The sequence below is a fragment of the Mustelus asterias genome, unplaced genomic scaffold, assembly GCF_964213995.1.
Source record: "Mustelus asterias unplaced genomic scaffold, sMusAst1.hap1.1 HAP1_SCAFFOLD_285, whole genome shotgun sequence".
Lineage (NCBI taxonomy): Eukaryota > Metazoa > Chordata > Chondrichthyes > Carcharhiniformes > Triakidae > Mustelus > Mustelus asterias.
Genome location: NW_027590250.1, coordinates 58,300 through 80,969, shown reverse-complemented (window position 1 = coordinate 80,969; position 22,670 = coordinate 58,300). Strand labels below are relative to the sequence as shown.

The 22,670-nt window shown below is 44.1% G+C and overlaps 1 protein-coding gene across 1 annotated transcript in view; it reads left to right on the top strand.

The window, feature by feature from the left end:
- The window catches only part of LOC144486078 (uncharacterized), a 142,004-nt gene that overhangs the window by 102,881 nt on the left and 16,453 nt on the right, over positions 1 to 22,670 (top strand). The window contains exons 12-13 of the mRNA XM_078204191.1: positions 448 to 1,023; positions 22,235 to 22,328. Coding sequence (XP_078060317.1) covers positions 448 to 1,023; positions 22,235 to 22,328 — 670 coding nt within the window. The remainder of the gene's footprint in view (positions 1 to 447; positions 1,024 to 22,234; positions 22,329 to 22,670) is intronic.

Genomic DNA, 22,670 nt, shown 5'->3' with positions numbered 1-22,670 from the left:
GAGGAAAAAATGTTCCAGAGAAATTAGAATTGTGTGTTTTGATTTTTTTTCCTATACTGACAGTGGTTTTGTAAACTTCTTTTGCAGAATATTTGAAGTGGAAGTTTTACAGACAGGAAACTCAAATCAAAATTCTTACTAATATTTCACAGTTGCTCAATTTATCAGCACACGAACACTGTCAACCTTTGAATGTGGGAGGAGAAATATTTCTCTGTTCTGTCTGTGGGAAAAGATTTCAAACATCAGTGTGACTGGAAAAGGACCGAGACACATGCACACACCTGAGTGAGAGTGTTCCATTGAACTGACTGTGGAAAGAGCTTTAACCAGTTACACAGCTTGAAAAAATATCACACCACTCAAAGTGAGGTGAAACTGCAGGTGAATCTTGAACCGATTGTCCAACCCGGAGAGACACAAGGATACTGGCACCATGGAGAAAAGATGGAAATGTGGGGACTGTGGGAAGGGATTCCGTTGCCCGTCTGACCTGGAAACTCATCAACGGGTTCACACTGGGGAGAGACCATTCACCTGTTCCACGTGTGGGCAGGGATTTAGCAAGTCATCCACACTGCAGTCACACCTGCGAGTTCACACTGGAGAGAGGCCATTCATCTGCTCTGTGTGTGGGAAAGGATTCATTCAGTCAACCAACTTGCTGACACACCATCGAGTTCACACCAGGGAGAGACCATTTACTTGCTCCAAGTGTGGGAAGGGATTCACTCAGTCATCCAACCTGCTAATACACGAGCGAGTTCACACTGGAGAGAAGTCATTCACCTGCTTTGAGTGTGGGAAGAGATTCACACAGTCATCCAACCTGCTGATACACCAGCGAATTCACACTGGAGAGACACCGTTCACCTGCTCTGCATGTGGGAAGGGATTCAGCAGATTATCTATCCTGCAGGAGCACCAGCGCATTCACACCAGGGAGAGGCCATTCACCTGCTCTGTTTGTGGGCAGAGATTTACTTGGTCCTCCCTCCTGCTGAGACACAGGCGAGTTCACAAGTGATTGCATGAGTTGGATTCTGTTGTTGTTCCTGCTGCTAATCGCATCCAGGACTGAAACATGTTTATTCATACAGGATGTTGATGGGAGGTGTGTGTCTGTAATTGTTTGGAGTGAATTGAAATTATGAGTTGAACCATCGAATCCCTATGGTGCAGAAGGAGGCCTTTTGGCCCATCAAATCTGCACTGACTCTTTGGTAAAGGAATCTGTTATTGTTCGTGTTGTTTCCAAGTTACCCATTAGTCATGTAGATTTTATACTGGGAAATGACGTAGTTCACAGTATAGCGGTTAGAAACAGAGAAAATAGAAAGAGGAGTAGGCCATTCGGCCCATCGAGCCTGCTCCACTATTCATTTTGATCATAGCTGATCATCAATTTCAATATCCTGATCCTGCCTTCCCCCCATATCCCTTGCTCCCTTTAGCCCCAAGAGCTATATCTAATTTCTTCTTGAAATCACGCAATGTTTTGGCCTCAACTACTTTCTATGGTAATGAATTCCACAGATTCACCACCCTCTGGGTGAAGATGTTTCTCTTCACCTCAGTCCAGTTCTGGACTCCCCCACCATCCGGAACATTCTTCCTGAATCTACCCTGTCTAATCCTGTTCGAATTTTATACGTTTCTATGAGATCCCCTTTCACTTTTCTAAACCCCAATGAATATCATCCTAACCGACTTAATCTCTCCTCATATGACAGACCTGCCATCCCAGGAATCAGCCTGATAAACCACAACCAGAAACAGTGTACCATTGTTCAGACGTTATCCATGAGTAAAAACTCCTCAACGATTTGTATTCCAGTTAAAGAATTGATTCAAATAAAAATGCTGATGTATCCACCCCAGTAATAGACAAAGGACTTAAGGCCTCATAGTGAATTTGAAGGGTTATTAACACTAAACATTGAATTAAATGTGCTTGTCAGTGCTGAGATAATATAGGATATAACAGCAGGAGTTCAATCAAATCAACTGTTCACAGTTGATCATTTAAAACCTCAAAATGATGTGGTTTTTAAATTGTGCAGAAGATTCAATGTATTCATAAAATAAAGATCAAAGATGAGGAAGTTGTTGATATCCCTCTAAAAGAGTTAATAAAATTCATTCTGAATGGCATGAGGAAAAACTGAAGGATTACAGAATGTTGGAATTGTGGGAAGGGATTCAAAGCCCCATCTCAACTGGAAATTCACCGACACATCCACACTGGGAAAAGACCTTTTACCTGCTTTGAGTGTGGGAAGAGATTCACTCAGTCATCACACCTGCAGACACACAAGCGAGGTCATAGTGGGGTGAGGACATTCACCTGCACTGAGTGTGAGGAGAGATTCAAAGATTCATCTACCCTGTGGACACACCAGTAAGTTCACACCAGGGAGAGACCATTCACCTGCGCTTGAACAAAGAACAAAGAACAATACAGCACAGGAACAGGCCCTTCGGCCCTCCAAGCCCGCGCCGCTCCCTGGTCCAAACTAGACCATTCTTTTGTATCCCTCCATTCCCACTCCGTTCATATGGCTGTCTAGATAAGTCTTAAACGTTCCCAGTGTGTCCGCCTCCACCACCTTGCCTGGCAGCGCATTCCAGGCCCCCACCACCCTCTGTGTAAAATATGTCCGTCTGATATCCGTGTTAAACCTCTCCCCCTTCACCTTGAACCTATGACCTAGCTGAATGTGAGAAAGGATTCATTCAGTTATCCAAGATTTCCACGGTTTCTCCATAGTGTTGCTGTCCTTGTGAATCTCCAAGATTGATGATCAACTGAAGCCTCGTCCACACACACACAACACGTATATAGGGATGTCAGGAATAAAAGAATAACTAGGGTAAGATTCGGGCCAATCAAGGACAGTAGTGGGAAGTTGTGTGTGGAGTCTGAAGAGATAGGAGAGGTGCAAAATGAATATTTTCCGTCAGTATTCACGCAGGAAAAAGACTGTTGTCGAGGAGGATACTGAGATACAGGCTATTGGACTAGACGGGATTGAGGTTAATAAGGAGGAGGTGTTAGCAATTCTGGAAAGTGTGAAAATAGATAAGTCCCCTGGGTCGGAGGGGATTTATCCTAGGATTCTCTGGGAGGCTAGGGAGGAGATTGCAGAGCCTTTGGCTTTGATCTTTATGTCGTCATTGTCTACAGGAATAGTGCCAGAAGACTGGAGGATAACAAATGTTGTCCCCTCGTTCAAGAAGGGGAGTAGAGACAAACCTGGTAATTATAGACCAGTGAGCCTTACTTCTGTTGTGGGCAAAGTTTTGGAAAGGATTAGAAGAGAAAGGATTTATAATCATCTAGAAAGGAATAATTTGATTAGGGATAGTCAATACGGTTTTATGAAGGGTAGGTCGTGCCTCACAAACCTTATTGAGTTCTTTGAGAAGGTGACCAAAGAGGTGGATGAGGGTAAAGCAGTTGATGTGGTGTATATGGATTTCAGTAAAGCGTTTGATAAGGTTCCCCACGGTAAGCGATTGCAGAAAATGCGGACGCATGGGATTGAGGGTGATTTAGCGGTTTGGATCAGGAAATGGCGAGCTGTAAGAAGACAGAGGGTGGTGGTTGATGGGAAATGTTCATCTTGGAGTTCAGTTACTAGTGGTGTACCTCAAGGATCTATTTTGGGGCCACTGCTGTTTGTCATTTCTATAAATGACCTGGATGAGGGCGTAGAAGGATGAGTTAGTAAATTTGCGGATGACACTAAAGTCAGTGGAGTTGTGGACAGTGCGGAAGGTTGTTGCAGGGTACAGAGAGATATAGATAAGCTGCAGAGCTGGGCTGAGAGGTGGCAAATGTAGTTCAATGTGGAAAAGTGTGAGGTGATTCACTTTGGAAGGAGTAACAGGATTACAGAGTACTGGGCTAATGGTAAGATACTTGGTAGTGTGGATGAACAGAGAGATCTCGGTGTCCATGTGCATAGATTCCTGAAAGTTGGCACCCAGGTTGATCGGGTTGTTAAGAAGGCGTATGGAGTGTTAGCTTTTATTAGTAGAGGGATTGAGTTTTGGAGTCAGGAGGTCATGTTGCAGCTGTACAAAACTCTGGTGCAGCCGCACTTGGAGTATTGCATACAGTTCTGGTCGCCACATTATAGGAAGGATGTGGAAGCATTGGAAAGGGTGCAGAGGAGATTTACCAGGATGTTGCCTGGTATGGTGGGAAGGTCTCATGAGGAAAGGCTGAGGGACTTGAGGTTGTTTTCATTTGAAAGAAGAAGGTTAAGAGGTGACTTAATAGAGGCATACAAGATGATCAGAGGATTAGATAGGGTGGACAGTGAGAGCCTTTTTCCTCAGATGGTGATAGCTAGCACGAGGGGACATAGCTTTAAATTGAGGGGTGATAGATATAGGAGAGATGTCAGAGGTAGGTGTGGTAAACCACTGTTATATGTTATCTGTAGTGGTTAACCACCGTAGTTAGTATTTCTCAGTACCTGTATATGTGGCACATCCTTGTTGGTTCCGCCCAAGTCTCCTCCCCCTGGTCTGGGTATAAAGGCGGTGGCTCCACCCCCCTTGCTCTCAGTTCAGACCAGATCACCGACAGGGATGGCTCCAAGTTCTTGCCAATAAAAGCCTATTTGTCTTGCTCACAACTAGTCTCGGCTCGATTGATAGTGCATCAGTAGGTTCTTCACTCAGAATAGTAAGGGCGTGGAATGCCCTGCCTGCAGCAGTAGTGGACTCGCCAACATTAAGGGCATTTAAACGGTCATTGGATAAACATATGGATGATATTGGATTGTGTAGGTTAGATGGGCTTTAGATTGGTTTCACAGGTCGGCGCAACATCGAGGGCTGAAGGGCCTGTACTGCGCTGTAATGTTCTATGTACGTGTATGGTTTCTCCTCACTGCGAATGGTGTGATGGATTTTCAGGCTGTGTAACTGGTTAAAGCTCTTTCCGCAGTCAGGTCACTGGAACACTCTCACTCGGATATGTGTGTCTCGATGCTTTTCCAGTCACACTGCTGTTTAGAACCTTCTGAAGCAGACAGAACACCATTTCTTTATACATGCTTTCTTCATACACACTCATATAATGATCCAAGCAATGTCCTCTTCAAGTACATGCTTCAACTCAATTCTAGACTGAAAGACTGATGATATTCGGGTCCTTTTGAATAGAGTGAAATGTCAGGTCTTGACGTGACATTTGGTTTTGAGATTTCTGTCTGCAAATCTTCTCCTTCTCAAAATCTGTAAAAGGAATTTACAAAAGTCATCCCTGTCAATACAGGAGAGAAATTCAGAATTCACAATTCCACTTTCAGTTAAATATTGTTTCCCCTCTTGTTTACCAAAAGCTGCAAATCTCAATCGCACACATTCCCCCTACTCTCACTCTGCCGTACCTGATATACACCCTCCCAATTCTCCTGAAGATGCTGATTCATGCTGACTGACAGACCCATGCTCACTGCTTCCTGACCTGGAGACCTGAAAACCTTGATGCAGACTGCCAGACTAAATACAAACACAGAGGTACAGATTCTGGAGGAAAACATATGTTTAATAAACACTGCTGTATTACTTGATCAGAGATTGTCAGAGAGGACTTGATCAGAGAGGTCGGGAATGTAGTCCAATCCATCACGCAACCCAGTCTCCCATTCATTAACTCTGTCTACACTTCCCGCCGCCTCAGCAAAGCAGCCAGCATAATTAAGGACCTCACGCATCCCGGACATTCCCTCTTCCAGCTTCCGTCAGGAAAAAGATACAAAAGTCTGAGGTCACGTACCAAATGATTCAAGAACAGCTTCTTCCCTGCTGTCAACAGACTTTTGAATGGACCAACCTTGCATTAAGTTGATCTTTCTCTAAACCCTAGCTATGACTGTAACACTACACTCTGCACTCTCTCCTTTCCTTCTCTATGAATGGTATGCTATGTATAGTGCGCAAGAAGCAATACTTCTCACTGTATACTAAGACATGTGACAATAATAAATCAAATCAAATCAAAAAAGATTCACGACCAGGTCATTAAGAACTTCATTGAGGTGCTGAGTGTTCACAAACACAAACTCGCTGCTTCTGAGAATGGTGGAATTAGAGATGATCCAAGATTTCAAACTGAACTGGCTGGACAATTGGAGGAAATAATCTTGTGAGATACAGGGGTACAGAGGGAGAATGGGACTGACTGGATTGCTCTACAGAGAGTCAGCACAGACTCGAATGGACATATTCTGTGCTGTAATGGATCAATGACTGGAAAGGTATGTCACGACAGTGCTGTATTACAAACTTGAAATAACAATAAATGAAATTTATCACAGAACCATAAATAATATATCTAATATGCATCTAATAGCAAAATTAGACATAACTCGGTCCTTATAAAATTACTGTCCAACAAAGAATCATAAATTTACACCAGATTACACCAAACATACCCATACCTGCCATACCTTACTATATTGTCCACTGAAATGTCAACCATCTCCTGGGGAAACCAGCCTTCAATTGTGAACATTGGGAAAGAGGTCACCGTTTTAGCCAGACAAATAAATGTGTCAAGCTGAGGGAGTTAAAGAATGTCATTATCTTTAAGAGAGAGAGACCTGGGCCAACCTTTCCAGAGTCTGCACCCTCCCTGGATTCACTTCAGTTGCTGCAAGTCCCCAATTTCCCCCAGAATGAGAAAATAAATGGAAAGGGGGTTGAAAAGAAATTGTTTTACTCACAGATGTTGGCGACAGGAGGAAGTTTCAGTCTGTCTGAAACTCAATCCTCATTGTCACAAAGCGCGCGCTCTAGTTGGCTGGATGACCACTGGCCTGTCGGTCCTCCAAGCCCTTCCATTGGTCAACACCTCAGCAAAGTTCAGAAACATTTCCGCGCGTGCGCAGATTGATCACTTGGACCTGCGCAGATTCGAGCCGCCCGGTCGATAGAGCGACTTCCCCAACGTGGGGCATTGTGGGCGATGCAGCCGCCATTACTGTACCAGACCACAGTCTCCAAACTCCTGGGATTGGGATAAAAGGTGGCGGTGACTGCACCCTGACACAAGGCACAAGTGGGTAGTCACGAGCTTATATATTGACGCCCACTTAGCAAAACAGTTCACGTTCAGGCAGATAGATTGACATTTTTGGGTAACAAACTAGGGAGGGCAAGAGATAGTCTGAAATTTAAACTGAGAATTAGCACATAAGGTGGAGAAGAATTGATTTGATTTATTATTGTCACATGTATTAGGATCGTGAAAAGTATTGTTCCTTGCGCGCTATACTGACAAAAAACACCATTCAGAGTACATAGGGGAGAAGGAAAGGAGAGGGTGCAGAATGTAATGTTACAGTCATTGCTGGGGTTTTGAGAAAGATTAATTTAATGTCTGGTAGGTCCATTCAAAAATCTGATGGCAGCAGGGAAGGGAATTGAAAAAAAAAGCAGGAGGAATAGAAAAAGATGAATTAGTGGAAGAATCAACAGAGAGGAAGGTGTGTGTGAGGGACAGAGATTTATAGTTTGGGTGGGAGAAACGTGCCGAATGATAATCAGAATTGTCAGTTCTGAATTTTTATCCTGCACTGACAGTGATGACTTGATAACTTCAACCCTGTCGCATCCATTCATAATCTCTATCAGGTCAGCACTCAGCCTTGGCTTTTCCAGAGAATAGGGCAGCATGGTGGCACAGTGGCTAGCATGGCTGCCTCACAGCACCAGGAACCCAGGCCTTGGGTGACTGTCTGTGGGATATGCACGTTTGTCTCTTGTCTGTGTGGGTTTCCTCCAGGTCTCCAATTTTCTTCCACAGTCCAAAGATGTGTAGGTTAGTTGAATTGGCCATAGTGAATTGCCCCTTAGTGTCCAAAGATGTGTAGATTAGGGGAGTAGCAGGGTGAATAAATGGGGTTACGGGGATAGGGCATGAGGTAGACGCATCATCGGACAGTCGGTGCAGACTCAATGGGACTCCTTCTGCACTGTTGGTATCGATGATTCTATGAAAACATCCCCAACCTGTTTAATCTCTCCGTTAACTTGAAAACACTCTCAGTTCTGGTATAATTCTTGTGAACTTTCTTGCATCATCTCGAGATTCTCTGTCAAGTTTAAAGGGCAGAGAATTAAAACTTAGATTCAGTTTAACTTGGTTGCATGAGCCTAATTACTCAGTTCCAGACTGACTCTAAAACACTTCAGTTCAAAAGAGAGTTTACCATCAGGCAAGACAGGACTCTAAAATGGCAAATAATAACATTGTTTATTTAAAAGAAAAAGATTTACCTGTAAAATACACGAGGAAGTTTCACCACCTCAATTGGGGGATCACCCCAGGTAAAAGTGTGAATGTTCCTGAGGTTCCTGAACTAACAGTAACTTCCCAAAATCCTGCCCTAGGGGCACTCAGTATTTCCACGAATAGAGCTCAACTTGTAAACACAAGATGGTTCTTGGATCAGACCTTTAACTCTTTAAGCAGCGTTACCTCCTTTCCAATACATTCATAGAATCTTAGAGTGCAGAAGAGGCCCTTCAGCCCATCGAGTCTGCACCAATACACAAGAAACACCTGAACTCCCATCTAATCACATCTACCATCCACCTGGCCCATAGCCAGCGATTCATATTAAGATCACTGCTACTTAGAGATGCTTTCACTGTGAAGTCATCAATTAATCCCGTCTTGTTGTATAATACCAGTGCGAGTGAAGCCTGCTTTCAAACGTACTCTTCCCAGAAACTATCCCCAAAACATTCTATGAACTCCTCATCTACATGACCTTTGTCCAGCTGACTTTCCCAGTTTATAAATAGATTAAAATCCCTCTTGATTATTGCCGTAGCTTTACCACAAACTGCCATTACCTTTTCCTTTGTACTCTGTCCTACCGTGTCGTTACAATTAGAAAGCCTGTCCATCACTCACTCCCACAAGTGAATTTTGCCTTGACCATTTCCCCATCTCAAACCAAACCACTCCATCATCCTGGTTTCTGACCTTAGGTATCCCTCTCTAATGTGCTAATACTGCCAATAATCAACAGAGACACCCTTCCACCTTTTCCCAGACTCCTGTCCCTCCTAAATGTCACATACACATATTTAGCTCACCACTGACTTCTCAAGGGCAATTACCGGTGGTCAATAAATGCTGGGTGAGCCGGCGACTCCTACATCCCATGAATGAATAGGAACAAATTCAGGCCCCACTCTATGTCTCTCTCGAATGGCGATCAACTCATAATTCTTTCCTTATATTTGTGCTGCTGTCAGTTCATCAGTTGTGTTTCAAAAGCTACGTGTGTTTAGATGCAGAGCCTTTAGTTTTGTCCCTTTAATATTTTTGTAGCGTCTAACCACACCTACTGATGTAATCTATAATTTGCTCTTTCATTATCTTCCTGTCACAGTCTGTTTATCATTTCCCAAATTCTTACCTTTCTCTCATTCCTTACTCTTTCGTTTACCACATTTTCCAAAACATCAGAAAAGAACCAACAATGGAACAGTCGGCAACAGGACATCAATCAGTCTCCTCTTACCCTCGAGAAATCAAGGACGCAAACATGTGTGATTGACACAAAGTTGATATAATCTATATCCAGAATCTTAAACTCCAGTGCAGTTACAAGGATTATTAACTTCAACCGAAACAAACTCTAACTGTCAGAATGAGCATGGTTCAGTCTTGTGATTAACAGCAGCAATAACAGCAGAAACCAACTCCTGTAATCATTTGTGAACTCGCTGGTGTTTCTGCAGGGTGTTCGCACGGGTGAATCCTTTCCCACACACTGAGCAGATGAATAACGTCTCCCTGGTGTGACTGTGCTGGTGTTTCAGCCGGAGGGAATGCTGAGTGAATCGCTTCCCACACACACAGCAGATAAACGGTCTCTCTCCAGTGTGAACTCGCTGGTGAATCAGCAGATCCATTTTGCCTTTGAAGCTCTTCTCACAGTCTGAACATTTAAAAGGTCTCGTGTCAGAGTGAACACGTTGGTGTGAAGTGAGTTGGGCAGACTGGGTGAATCCCTTCCCACACTCGGAGCAGGTGAATGGTCTCACACCAGTGTGAATGTGCTTGTGTCTCAGCAAGGTGGATGACTGAGTGAATCCCTTCCCACACACAGAGCAGGTGAATGGTCTCTCCCCAGTGTGAACTCGCTGGTGATCCAACATTTTGCATAACTGAGCGAATGCCGTCCCGCACTCAGGACAGGTGAATGGTTTCTCTCCAGTGTGAACTCGCCGGTGTGTCAGAAGGTGGGATAACTGAGTGAATCTCTTCCCACACTCAGTGCACATGAATGGTTTCTCTCCAGTGTGAATTCGCCGGTGTGCCTGCAGGCTGGATAACTGAGTGAATCCCTTCCCGCACTCAGCACAGGCGAACCATCTCTCCCCAGTGTGAACTCGATGGTGTGCCAAAAGATTGTATTTGGTTTTAAAACTCTTCTCACAGTCAGAACATTTAAAAGGTCTCATGTCAGTGTGAACAAGTTGGTGTGCAGTGAGGTGGGTTAGTCGAGTGAATCCCTTCCCACATTCAGAACAAGTGAACGGCCTCTCCCCAGTGTGACTGCGTTGATGAGTTTCCAGTTCAGAAGGGTAACTGAATCCCTTTCCACAGTCCCCACATTTCAACTGTTTCTCCATGATGCAGGTGTCCTTGTGTCTCTCCAGGTTGGATAATCAGTTGAAGCCTCGTCCACACACAGAACACGTGTATGGTTTCTCCTCGCTGTGAATGATGTGATGTTTTTTCAGGCTGTGTAAATGGTTAAAACTCTTTCCACAGTCAGTTCACTGGAACACTCTCACTCGGGTGTGTGTGTGTGTCTGGTACTTTTCCAGTCACACTGATGTTTGAAATCTTTTCCAACAAACAGAACAAACATCTCTCCTTCCACATTCAAATTCAAGTCCTGATGAATTAAGTGACTGTAAACTCAGCAGATAATTTCCTGTCTGCAAATCCTTTCCTTCTATTCCCCAGTAAAATATCTACAGTCACCCGTGATCTAACTAGTGTCTCAGATTTCACAGTAACTCCATTGCAATGTTAATGTAAGCCTTACTTGTGACTAATAGATAAACTTTAAACATGAGATGACTGAGTACACCCTTTCCCATGTACAGGGCACGTGAATGGTCTCTCACCAATGAGAACTCACTGGTTAATGAATGAATCTCTTCCCACACATTGGGCAAGTGAATGGCTTCACTCCAGCATGAGTGCGCTGGTGTTCCTGCAGAATATTATTGCTTTCAAAGCTATTCTCAGAGTTATAAAATTTAAAGATCTCACATCGGTGTGACGACGCTAGTGTCTACAGATTGGATAAATGAGAAAATCCCATCCCACACATGGTGCAGGTGAACAGTCTTTCCCCAGTGTGAGTGCGTCGATGAATTTCCACACAATGGGTAATTGAATTCTTTCCCACAGTCCCTGCACTGGAACACTCTGTGTGTGTGTGTGTGTGGCGGGGGCAGCTTGGTGCTTTTCCAGTTACACTGATGTTTGATTTTTTCCCCCACAGACAGAACACACAAACATTTCTCCTTCCACATTCAGAAGCCGATGGTATTCAGATCCTGATGAATTGAGTCATTGTCAGATCTTGAAGTGAAGCTTGATTTGAGTTTCCTGTCTGTCAATTCTCTACTTGTAACTCTGTAAATCCAGTTCATACAGGTCAGTCCAGGACACAAATTCAGAACAGATAATTCTAGTTCGTGGGGAATACTTATTTCTCTCTTATTTCCCAAAGCTGCAAATTCCAATTCCACGCACTTTCCCTCAACTCATCACAATGGCTTCACAATTACCAATACTGAGACTCGTATTGAATTCCAGATTATTAACTGAATTTAAATTCCACCAGCTATCCTGGTATGTTTTTAACCATTATCCCTGGAACATTATTCTGGTCCTCTGGATTACTGGTGTAGTGCACCCCAATGGAGAATAGGAATGACCCAGAGCTGAATGGTTCCACTCAAGGGTCCGTAATATCCAGGTTCTGATTGATCAAGTGACTCTCTCAGATCTTGATGTCTTGTTAGATTTCGGTTTTCTGAGTGTAAATCCTCCCCTTTGAACTCCCTGTCAAAGGAGGTTCCAAAATCCATCAGTGTGAGTGCAGGCTAGAAATCCCCCCCCCCCCATTCTCTCCTCCTGCTCCAGGGTCAGTAAAGTGAGTGAAAGATGATTCTCATTCACAAACCCATTGCTGCATTTCCTTCCTGAAGCCACATTTGTCCAGTGGGGCCTGGCCCCGGGAGAAAGCGCTGCAGCTGCCGTTGTGTTGGGTGTTGAGGCGGTGCCGCTAGTTCCTTATTGAGGGTGTTGAAGCCTCCACTGGGTGTGTGGAGCCTCCCCTCCCACCCACTGCCCCTAACGCTGCCTCCGCTTATCCACCTCCTTCCCGCCTGACGATCAGACAAACAAGCGCCTGTCCCTGGACATGAGCCGCACTGCGCATGCCCAACGTCACAATGCCCGGGGACTGATTGACGGCAGCTCTGGGCCAATAGGAAAAGGGGGCGGGCCTGGAGGACCGAGCAGGAGCGGCTGGTCCTCCAACCAATCGGAGTGAATGAGGGGGTGGGATCTTAAGCATGCGCAGTAGCGCAGTAATGGCGACAGACAGACAGTTTTTATTCGAATCCACAAACGGTACAAGGAAAATTGCGGAACGCGGGGACGGTGGATCTGGCGGGTGGGTGAAGTGTGTTTGTAAACATGTTGTTCAGGCCCAACTTCCAAAAAAGGACTTTCTGTTTCGCGCCGAGCGGGGCCGCAAAGTCCAGTGTTCGGCTCAGGTTAACGACCGCCATCTTTATTGGGGGCTCATGCGTTCCGCCATCTTTGTAAGGGGCAAAGGTGTCAATGAGTGGGAGGAGCTTGTTCCCCATTGTTCAGAATGGAGACAACTTGTCCATCAAACTGCATCAACCCTCTGCCCCGGGTAATCTGACCCTGGTTTACACAGAGCCAGATGTTTAATTGATCAGGCAAAGTGGCAACATAACAAGGAAAGGAAGCAAATTCTGCTCTCCGGATCCCACTAACTATTTTAAATTTTAATGCTTATCCATTAGTCACAAGCAAGGCTTATATTAACACTGCAATGAAGTTACTGTGAAATTCCCCTAGTCGCCACACTCTGACACCTGTTCAGGTCAATGCACCCTAACCAGCACGTCTTTCAGAATGTGGGAGGAAACTGGAGCACCCAGGGGAAACCTACGGAGATGCGGGGAGAACAAAGAACAAAGAACAGTACAGCACAGGAAACAGGCCCTTCGGCCCTCCAAGCCTGCGCCGCTCCTTGGTCCAACTAGACCAATCGTTTGTGTCCCTCCATTCCCAGGCTGCTCATGTGACTATCCAGGTAAGTCTTAAACGATGTCAGCGTGCCTGCCTCCACCACCCTACTTGGCAGCGCATTCCAGGCCCCCACCACCCTCTGTGTAAAAAACGTCCCTCTGATATCTGAGTTATACTTCGCCCCTCTCACCTTGAGCCTGTGACCCCTCGTGATCGTCACCTCCGACCTGGGAAAAAGCTTCCCACTGTTCACCCTATCTATACCCTTCATAATTTTGTACACCTCGTGTAATCTCCACATAGACAATGACCCAAGCCAGGAATTGAACCCGGGTCCCTGGCACTGTGCTACCGTGCTATTCAGAGGTCTTGCCCCGTATGCCCAAAGATCTGTGGTTCATTTCAGTCTCATGAAGACCCGTGGCAGAAACTCTCAACGCTGAGTAGACATCATCCTCAAATCGAGGAACAGATAACAGCAACTGGCAATGCGCAACATGGCATGATTTTGATTTAATTGGATTTATTATTGTCACATGTACTGGGATACAGTGGAAACTATTTTTTCTTGTGCTATATGAGCAAAACATACCGTTCATAGAGTACATAGGGAGAAGGAAAGAAGAGGGTGCAGAATGTAGTGTTACAGTTGTAGCAACGGTGTAGAGAAAGATCAACTTAATATCCCATTCAATATCTGATGGCAGCAGGGAAAAAGCTGTTCTTGAGTCAGTTGGTACATGATCTGACTTTTTGTATCTTTTTCCTGACAGAAGAAGATGGAAGAGAGTATGTCCAGGTACGTGGGGGCCTTGATTATGCTGGCTGCTTTTCTGAGGCAGTGGGAAATGTAGATGGAGTCAGTAGAACAAAATCTGACAGAGTCACTATATTCATCAAAACCTAAATGAACGTATGTCTGTGGAAAAGATTCAAACGTGTGTGTGACTGGAAATTGGGAAAAGCAATGTCATGGAGGGATTTGAAAAGAAAGATGAGAATTTTGAACTGAGTTGCTGCTCAAACAGGAGCCTGTGTAAGTCAGTGAGTCATTGAGATATTGCAGAGATTTGGATAAACTCAAGTTTATCACAGGTTGAATGGAGGCTGGTCAGGATGTGAATAATTGTCAAGTCTAGAGGTTATAAATGAATGAACGAGAGTTTCAGGACATGTATTTGGACCAAGTCGAGTGATGGGAATTAGATTTAAGGTGGCACAGTGGTTAGCGCTGTTGCCTCACAGCTCTAGGGACCTGGGTTCAGTTCCCGACTTGGGTGACTGTCTGTGTGGAATTTGCAAGTTCTCCCTGTGTCTGCATGGGTTTCCCCCGGGTGCTCCGGTTTCCTCCCACAGTCCAGAGGTGTGGATTAGGTTGATTTTCCATGCTAAATTGCCCTTTAGTGTCCTGGGGTGCGTAGGTTAGAGGGATCAGTGGGGTAAATATGTGGGGTTACGGGGATGGGCTGAGGTGGGATTGTTGTCAGTGCAGACTTGATGGGTGAAATGGCCTCCTTCGGCACTGTAGGGTTTCTATGAGATAGAAACTCATTCTTGGAGGTGGCAGAGATAAATGGTCAGAAACTCAGCTGGCAGCTCTGAAGAAGAGTTATAGGGACTCAGAACATTAACTCTGTTTCTTTCTCCACAGATGCTGCCAGACCTGCTGAGTTTATGCAGCATCTTCTGTTTTTATTTTAATTTTTGCTTTTATTTTAGTGAAATAATTTTCGATTGTTGCAAAGAGTCTGGTTCAGCCTCAGACTGTTGTCAGGGAGAGGGATGGAGTCAGTGGGTATGGAGTAGAGTTTGTAGTCGGGTCTTCATCTTCCCAATATTTAAATAGAGGAAATTTTTGTTAATCCAGTGCTGGATGTCAGACAAGTCAGGATGGTGTGTGACCTGAATGGGAACTTGGAGTTGATGCTGTCCACATACACTTGCCGACCTGACTCTTTGAGGTGCCAGAGGCTGAGAGTCGGGGAAATTCTCTCAAAGTTCTGGCAGAGGTTTAGATATATACAATCCATCACCTTCACTCATTCTGCTCCCAGCTCTCTGTCTCTCTTCTCTCGAGATCCAGACTATGTGAAAGGTTCACTTCCCTGAAGGATATTAGTGAATCAGTTGGTTTTTTTATAACAATTTAGCAGCTTTCATGGTCATATTTTCCTCGTGCCGGCCCCACAAGTTACCAGATTCATTCAACTCAATTTCACAATCTGCCTTTGTGTTTTTGTGGGTTCTCTCTCACTCCCTTTTTTCTGTTTTGAATCAATTTCACAGAGTATTGGAAAGTTTCGCAGGCAGGAAAGTCAAACCAATCACCACATCACAATCTGCCAGAGTCACTCGATTCATCAGGACTTGAATATCATCGGCCTTTGAAAATGGAAGCAAAAAGAACCGTTCACGCCAGGGAGAAACCATGGAAATGTGGGGAATGTGGGAGGGGATTCAGATCCCCATCTGAGCTGGAAACTCATCGACGCAGACACACCGGGGAGAGACCATTCACCTGCTCCAATTGTGGGAAGCGATTCATTCAATTAATTTGCCTTCAGAGACACCAGCGACTTCACACCGGGGAGAGGCCGTTCACCTGTTCTGTGTGTGGGAAAGGATTCACTCTCTCATCCCACCTGCTGAAACACCAGCAGGTTCACGAAGACAAGAGAGAGTTTAAATGCTCCGACTGTGAGAAGAGCTTTAAAAACCCACACGCACTGAGGGAGCACCAGCGCATTCACACTGGGTATGCACCGTTCAGCTGCTCACTGTGTGGGAAGAGGTTCAGGACATCTCCCCACCTTCAGACACACCAACGAGTTCACACTGACAAGAGACCTTTCAAATGTCCAGAGTGTGAGAAGTATTTCAAAGGTTCTGGGGATCTGCAGTACCATCAACGTGTTCACACTGATGAGAAACCATTCAGGTGCTCTCACTGTGGGACTGGGTTCAAGCAAGCATCTCATCTCACTGCACACCAGCGCACTCACACTGGGGAGAAGCCATTCATCTGCTGCAAGTGTGGGAAGGGATTCGCTCAGTCCTCCAACCTGCTGACACACCAACAAATTCACACTGAGGTGAGGCCGTTCACCTGTTCTGAGTGTGAAAAGGGATTTGCACGATCATCCCATCTGCTGACACACCAGCGCATTCACACTGGGGAGAGGCCGTTCACCTGCTCCGAGTGCGGGAAGAGATTTACCAAATCATCTGCGCTGCTGACACACCAGCGAGTTCACACTGGGGAGAAACCCTTCACTTGCTCCATGTGTCGGAAGGGATTTAATCAATCATCCAACTTGGTGAAACACCAGAGAGTTCACAATTGACTGCACTGCTCTGATTCTGCTGTTAATCAGATTCAGGACTGAACCTTGTTCATCATGACACTGGGGAAGTGTTGATGATGTTACTGCTAAGTACAGTAACTGGGCTGGAGCTGACAGAACTTGCATTCATATAGCACCTTTCACAACCTCAGGACATCTCTGTGCGCAGTCAACCTCCACAAACAGCAATGTGACAATGAGCAGTGATCTGTTTGCAGTGAGATTGGGAGAGGGGTAATATTGATCTCACCAGGGTGAGCTCCCTGCCCTCCTTCCAAATAGAAGCCATGTGATCTTTCATCTCCGCCTGACAGAGCAGATGGGGCCCTTGGTTTAACATCCTCATATTAGTGAAGTGAAGAACCTTAATTCTGAGACAATTGAAGAATAAGCAATTAAACAATAGTTGTACTTGTCAGGCTGGTAATATAACCTGGAACACAAAGGTTGTAATTTTTTATTATTATAAATAATATGATTTTAAGTACACTGGTCGTAAATCATGAGAACTGTCAAATTATGTTTTCCAGTCAATCTAGAAAGATAAGGTCGAGCTCACAAAACATTTATGACTTTGACAAGTTATTTTAAGTTGGGGAATGAATGGGACCTTACTCGAGCTGTCTCATTTATTGTACTAAGACATCAGGAGATGCTAGTAGGTGTCAGGGGCCAATCAGACAGTTAAGTTCATAGAAACCCCACAGTGCAGAAGGAGGCCATTCGGCCCATCGAGTCTGCACCGACCACAATCCCACCCAGGCCCCACCCCCACATATTTACCCGCTAATCCCTCTAACCTACGCATCTCAGGACTCTAAGGGGCAATTTTTAACCTGGCCAATCAACCTAACCCGCACATCTTTGGACTGTGGGAGGAAACCGGAGCACCCGGAGGAAACCCACGCAGACACGAGGAGAATGTGCAAACTCCACACAGACAGTGACCCGAGCCGGGAATCGAACCCAGGACCCTGGAGCTGTGAAGCAGCAGTGCTAACCGCTGTGCTACCGTGCCGCCCATTACTCAAATATAGTTCAAGTTACTCAAATATAGTTCAACACTGAGGCTAATTTGAGCAAATGAGAGTTGAAGGGGTAAAAATAAAGGTTTTGAGTCGCCACTCTGTTAACATGTTATCCACCTTGTCTGATTATCATTTTACGTCTTTGGCCTGATCAACCGAGGAAAGTTTTGAGAAGTCTGTTTCATTGTAAAGGATAAGCTTTCTCCTTTCTGCCAATTACTGTTCATTCGAACTTTGTTTTTTATCTTTCTAACTTTTTAACCTTTTAATGGTTAATAAATCTTCTGATTTTACCAATTAAAATGTTCATTCTGGCGAGATAGATAAATCTTAATTGAAAATTGGAGATTTATTGCAAACAACCTCTACCCGATAAATCAACTTCAAAGTGCAAATGCTCCCCTGGATTTGGTGTCTCGGTGTAAGTGGTCCCTGGATTTTGTGTTTCTGTGTAAATGGTCCTTGGACTTGGTGTCTCAGTACAAGTGGGCCCCGCACTGCTTTCAGTCCAACTGTCTATATTCCATCTTTCATTGATTCAATGTAATGGAAACTGGGAGTTGGAACCTGTCAGCATTTGAAAGATATTCACAAATAATTGGAGGATTTCTTACATTTTGGGATCTTTCTCTGTTCTGTCCTCTCGAGGTGTTAGATAACAGACTTCACCCTGTGAATATCCAGCTGGAGTATTGGGCCCAATGTGTTTCCTTGTTTATATTGTTGACTCTAAATATTGAATCTTGTGGTTTCAGACGTCAGATAATCAAACTCCCAACAACAGATTGTCTTTTACTGACTTTATTAACAGCACTGCAATAATAGACAGAATATGGTTACTTGTTCTGGAGAACAGAGATAATATCATAGATTCAGAGCTCTCTATCCTGAGCAAGCCATTCAGTTGTGACAAATTGCTACAGAAAAGTCAATGAAAAAACTACACAGATCAGCCCACATTGACCGAGGTTCCAGAAATGACAACAGCACACTGTTCCCAAGACAATCCTGCAAAGATTTCCTGGCTAACAGCTGGGGGCTTGTGCCAAATTTAGCAGAGATTTTCTGTAAGACCTGGATTCACCTCAACTTAAATATAAGACTTAACGTCAATTATAATTGTTGGACTCAGTTGGGAGATCTGATTTAAAAGGGACTTTCATTTTTAACTAGCTACAGGACCAAACTTAGTACAAATATTGTTCCAAGCTTTACAGAATTTACTAAGTTAATCACATAAGTACAAAATGCAAAACTTAACAAAGGCAGTGGAAGCAGTCAGTTCACTTTGTAACGCTGGCGCACAACTTCCAGCCGACTGCAGCACTGTCTCTTGTCCTGTTGATTGTTGTCTACCTTCTTCCTACTCAGCTTCTCTGAGCTGTGAACTTGGCAGCTGAAAGCTGATGGTTATTAACCCTTTCTAGACACAGCCCCTGTGCACGATCAATGGTGTTCCTGAACTCTGGTTCACCATGATCAGTCCCTGATTGATGTCGGTGGTGTGTAATCAGTTTCTGATTGGTTTCTTCATGGTGATGGTCATCTACTGACCATTTCCTGCAGCCTCCTGACTGGCCCTCTAATGTATCAGTTACTTTCGGAGTCTGCCCCACGTTATAACCTTTCCTGTCATTTCATTAAATTTTATGGCTTTGTACTGAGATAATGGGGGGCGTGAAGATATCTTCTTTGTCACTTATTTGAAATAAGTAAATTTATGGTGTCAAATCCCAATGGTTAACATTTGGACCAAAATGTCTAATTGATGTGTAGGAATCCTGTAGAGTTCTCATTGGGGCAAGTGACTCTCAGTATATTTTGGTTAAAGAAAGTGCTTGCTGGTTTTTGTAGTGGTTGCCAGAGCTTGGAACACAGTTAATTAAAAGGACACAAAGTGACACACAGCCTTAAACTAATACAGAAATTACAAAGTTACTTCAGATCTGAAATCCAAAGAAAGTGGGCATCAAATCAGTGTGTAAAAGGTGAGATAGCAGGAAACACAAATACAGTATGATACATTCAATTGATAAATGTTCAACACTAATGAGTCAGAATAACTACTGCGCTACGAAAATTAAACTGAAACCTTTAATTTTTCAAACCAATGATGGTTATATAGTGTGAAGGAAAGTGATTGCTTCTTTTAAGATATTACAAGTTAAAAGTTTAAACTATTTTACGACAGTGCTGAAGGTTTGAAACTTCACAGCTGGTTTCTTCACACAATATGGCCTCTAATTCAAGTGTAACTGTTATTATCAATGGGTGAGGAGTTAACAGTTCCAGACCTTAGCTCATCCAGAGTTGATGGGATCCACAGGACTCTGTAATTAAAGTATAAAAGTGTAGCTTTACACCGGCCTCGGGTCATGTGATGTATTTCACTTGTCAAATAAGGATGCAGTTACAGACAAAGCCAGTTATATGATACGAATATATTATAATTAAGCAGAATATCGTATCAGGTTAATTGATTAATAAGCTTCAATTACTTGATCATTACACATAACTAAGCTACAAACTATTAAACATGACCGTTCCTACAGTCAAACAGTCCAGTCAAGCAACAGGCTGACACAGTCATACTTTGAATCATATCTTACTGCCAATGTCTCACAGGAACATGGAGCAGGATTCGGCTATTTGGTCCCTTGAGTCTGCTCCACCATTTAATCAGATCAGGGCTGATCTGATAGTAACCTTAAATCTGCATCCTGCCGACCCCCAATAATCTATCACCCACTTGCTTGCCAAGAATCTATCTACATCTGCCTTAAAAATATTCAAAGATTTTGCTTCCACCGTCTTTTCAGAAGAGTGTTCCAGAGGTTCACGACCCTCTGAAAGAAAATATTTCATCTCATCTCCGTTTTAAATGGGTGAACCCTTATTTTTAAACAGGGACCCCGAGCTCTAGATTCTCACACAAGAGGAAACATCCTTTCCACATCAACCTGTCAAGACCCTTCTTGTTTCTTCTATGTTTCGATCAAATTTCTCTTACTCTTCTAAACTCCAGCAGACACAAACCGAGCCTGTCCAAGCTTTACCCATAATCCACACATTTCTGACATTAGTCTGGTCAATCGACTGCTTCCAATGTATTTACATCCTTGCTTAAACAAGATGACCAATACTGTACACCGTACTCCAGATGTGGTCTCACTGGCGCTCTGGATAACTGAAGCATAACCTCCATATTTATGTAATCAATTCCCCTCACAAATGATAGCTTTCCTAATTACTTGCTTTACCTGCTTACTAGCTTTTTGTGATTCATGCAAAAAACAAAGAACAGGAACAGGCCCTTCGGTCTACGCTGATCACATTGTCCTATCGAGACCAACCACTTATATCCCTCTATTCCCCATCTGTTCATGTGTCTATCCAGATAAATCTTAAATGTCACTAACGTATCTGCCTCAACCACTTCACTTGGCAGCGCATTCCAGGCCCCCACCACCCTCTGTGTAAAAACCTTCCCCGCACATCTCCACTGAACCTTTCCCCCTTATCTTGAACTTGTGCCGCCTTGTAATTGTCATTTCTGCCCTGGGAAAAAGCTCCCAAGTGTTCACCCTATCCATGCCCCTCATAATTTTATAAACGTCTATCAGGTCGCACCTCAGCCTCCGTCTTTCCAGGGAGAACAATCCCAGTTTATTCAATCTCTAGAACACCCAGATCCCTCTGCATCTCAGAGCTGTACAATCTCTCACCATTTAGATAATCTGCTTCCCTTTTATTCTTCCTGCCAAAATGTACTGTCCTACCAGCAGTTCAGACCTGAGTAGGGGGAGCAGCACAGAGGTGTACAGTGCAAGTGAGTCATCCTGGGAGTCCTCAACTTGAAATTCTTTTTTATTCATTCGTGGGAAATGGGTATTGCTGGATGGCCAGCATTTATGGCCCAGTCCTTGTTGCCCTTGAACTGAGTGACTTGCGAGGCCATTTCAGAGGGAGTCACATGTAGGCCAGGCCGGGTAAGGATAGCAGATTTCCTTCACTAAAGGGCATTAGTGAACCTGATGGGTTTTTTACGATAATCAACAATGGTTTTATGGTCATCAATAAATTCTTAATTCCAGATTTGTTTTATTGAATTCAAATTCCACCAACTGATGTGGCAGGATTCGAAGCCCGGTCCCCAAATCATTAGCTGAGTTTCTGGATTAATAGTTCAGCAATAATACCACCAGTCATCACCTTCCCTAGTTCAAGATGGAGTGTAGGAGAACAAGTCAGGAGCAGCACTGGGCACCCTAAAACTGAGATTCCAACCTGGTGACTCTGTAACATGGGACTATAAGCATGCTAAACAGCAGAAGCAGCAGGGCCAAGCGATCCCACAAACAACGGATCAGATCAAAGCTGCAGTCCCCCCACATCCAGTCGTGAATGGTGGTGGACAAGAGAAAGCTCCACAAACATCACCATCCTCAATGACTGGGGAAAGAAGTGGATCAGTGCAAACAACTGTGATTTGTGTTTGGTGATAGCGGATGTGTTACTGATGCCTTCCATGGATTCCAAGGCCAGGAAAATCACTCTGGAAGGTGTGGGGAGCTGGGACTTGTCCAGGAGAGTAACAAGGTATGAAAACTGAAATAATCCAGAGTTAGAAAGGAGAAAAGGCCACAAAAATGCAGCAATTAGTAACAAGACATTGATTAATGTTTTCTTGTCCTGGAGAAATGAAGGTCCCAGCTTTGTGTCTTAAACAATATTAGTTAATTTGACATTTATCCGGAGTAATAAACTCCAGCCCAGTTATAGCAATCACAAACATCAGCGAAAACACACCCCAACTGTCAGAATGAACATTGTTCAGTCCTGGATGTGAATAACAGCAGCAATAACAGCAGAATCCAATTCCTCCAGACACTTGTCAATTTGCTGGTGTGTTAGAAGATGGGTTGACTGAGTGAATCCCAT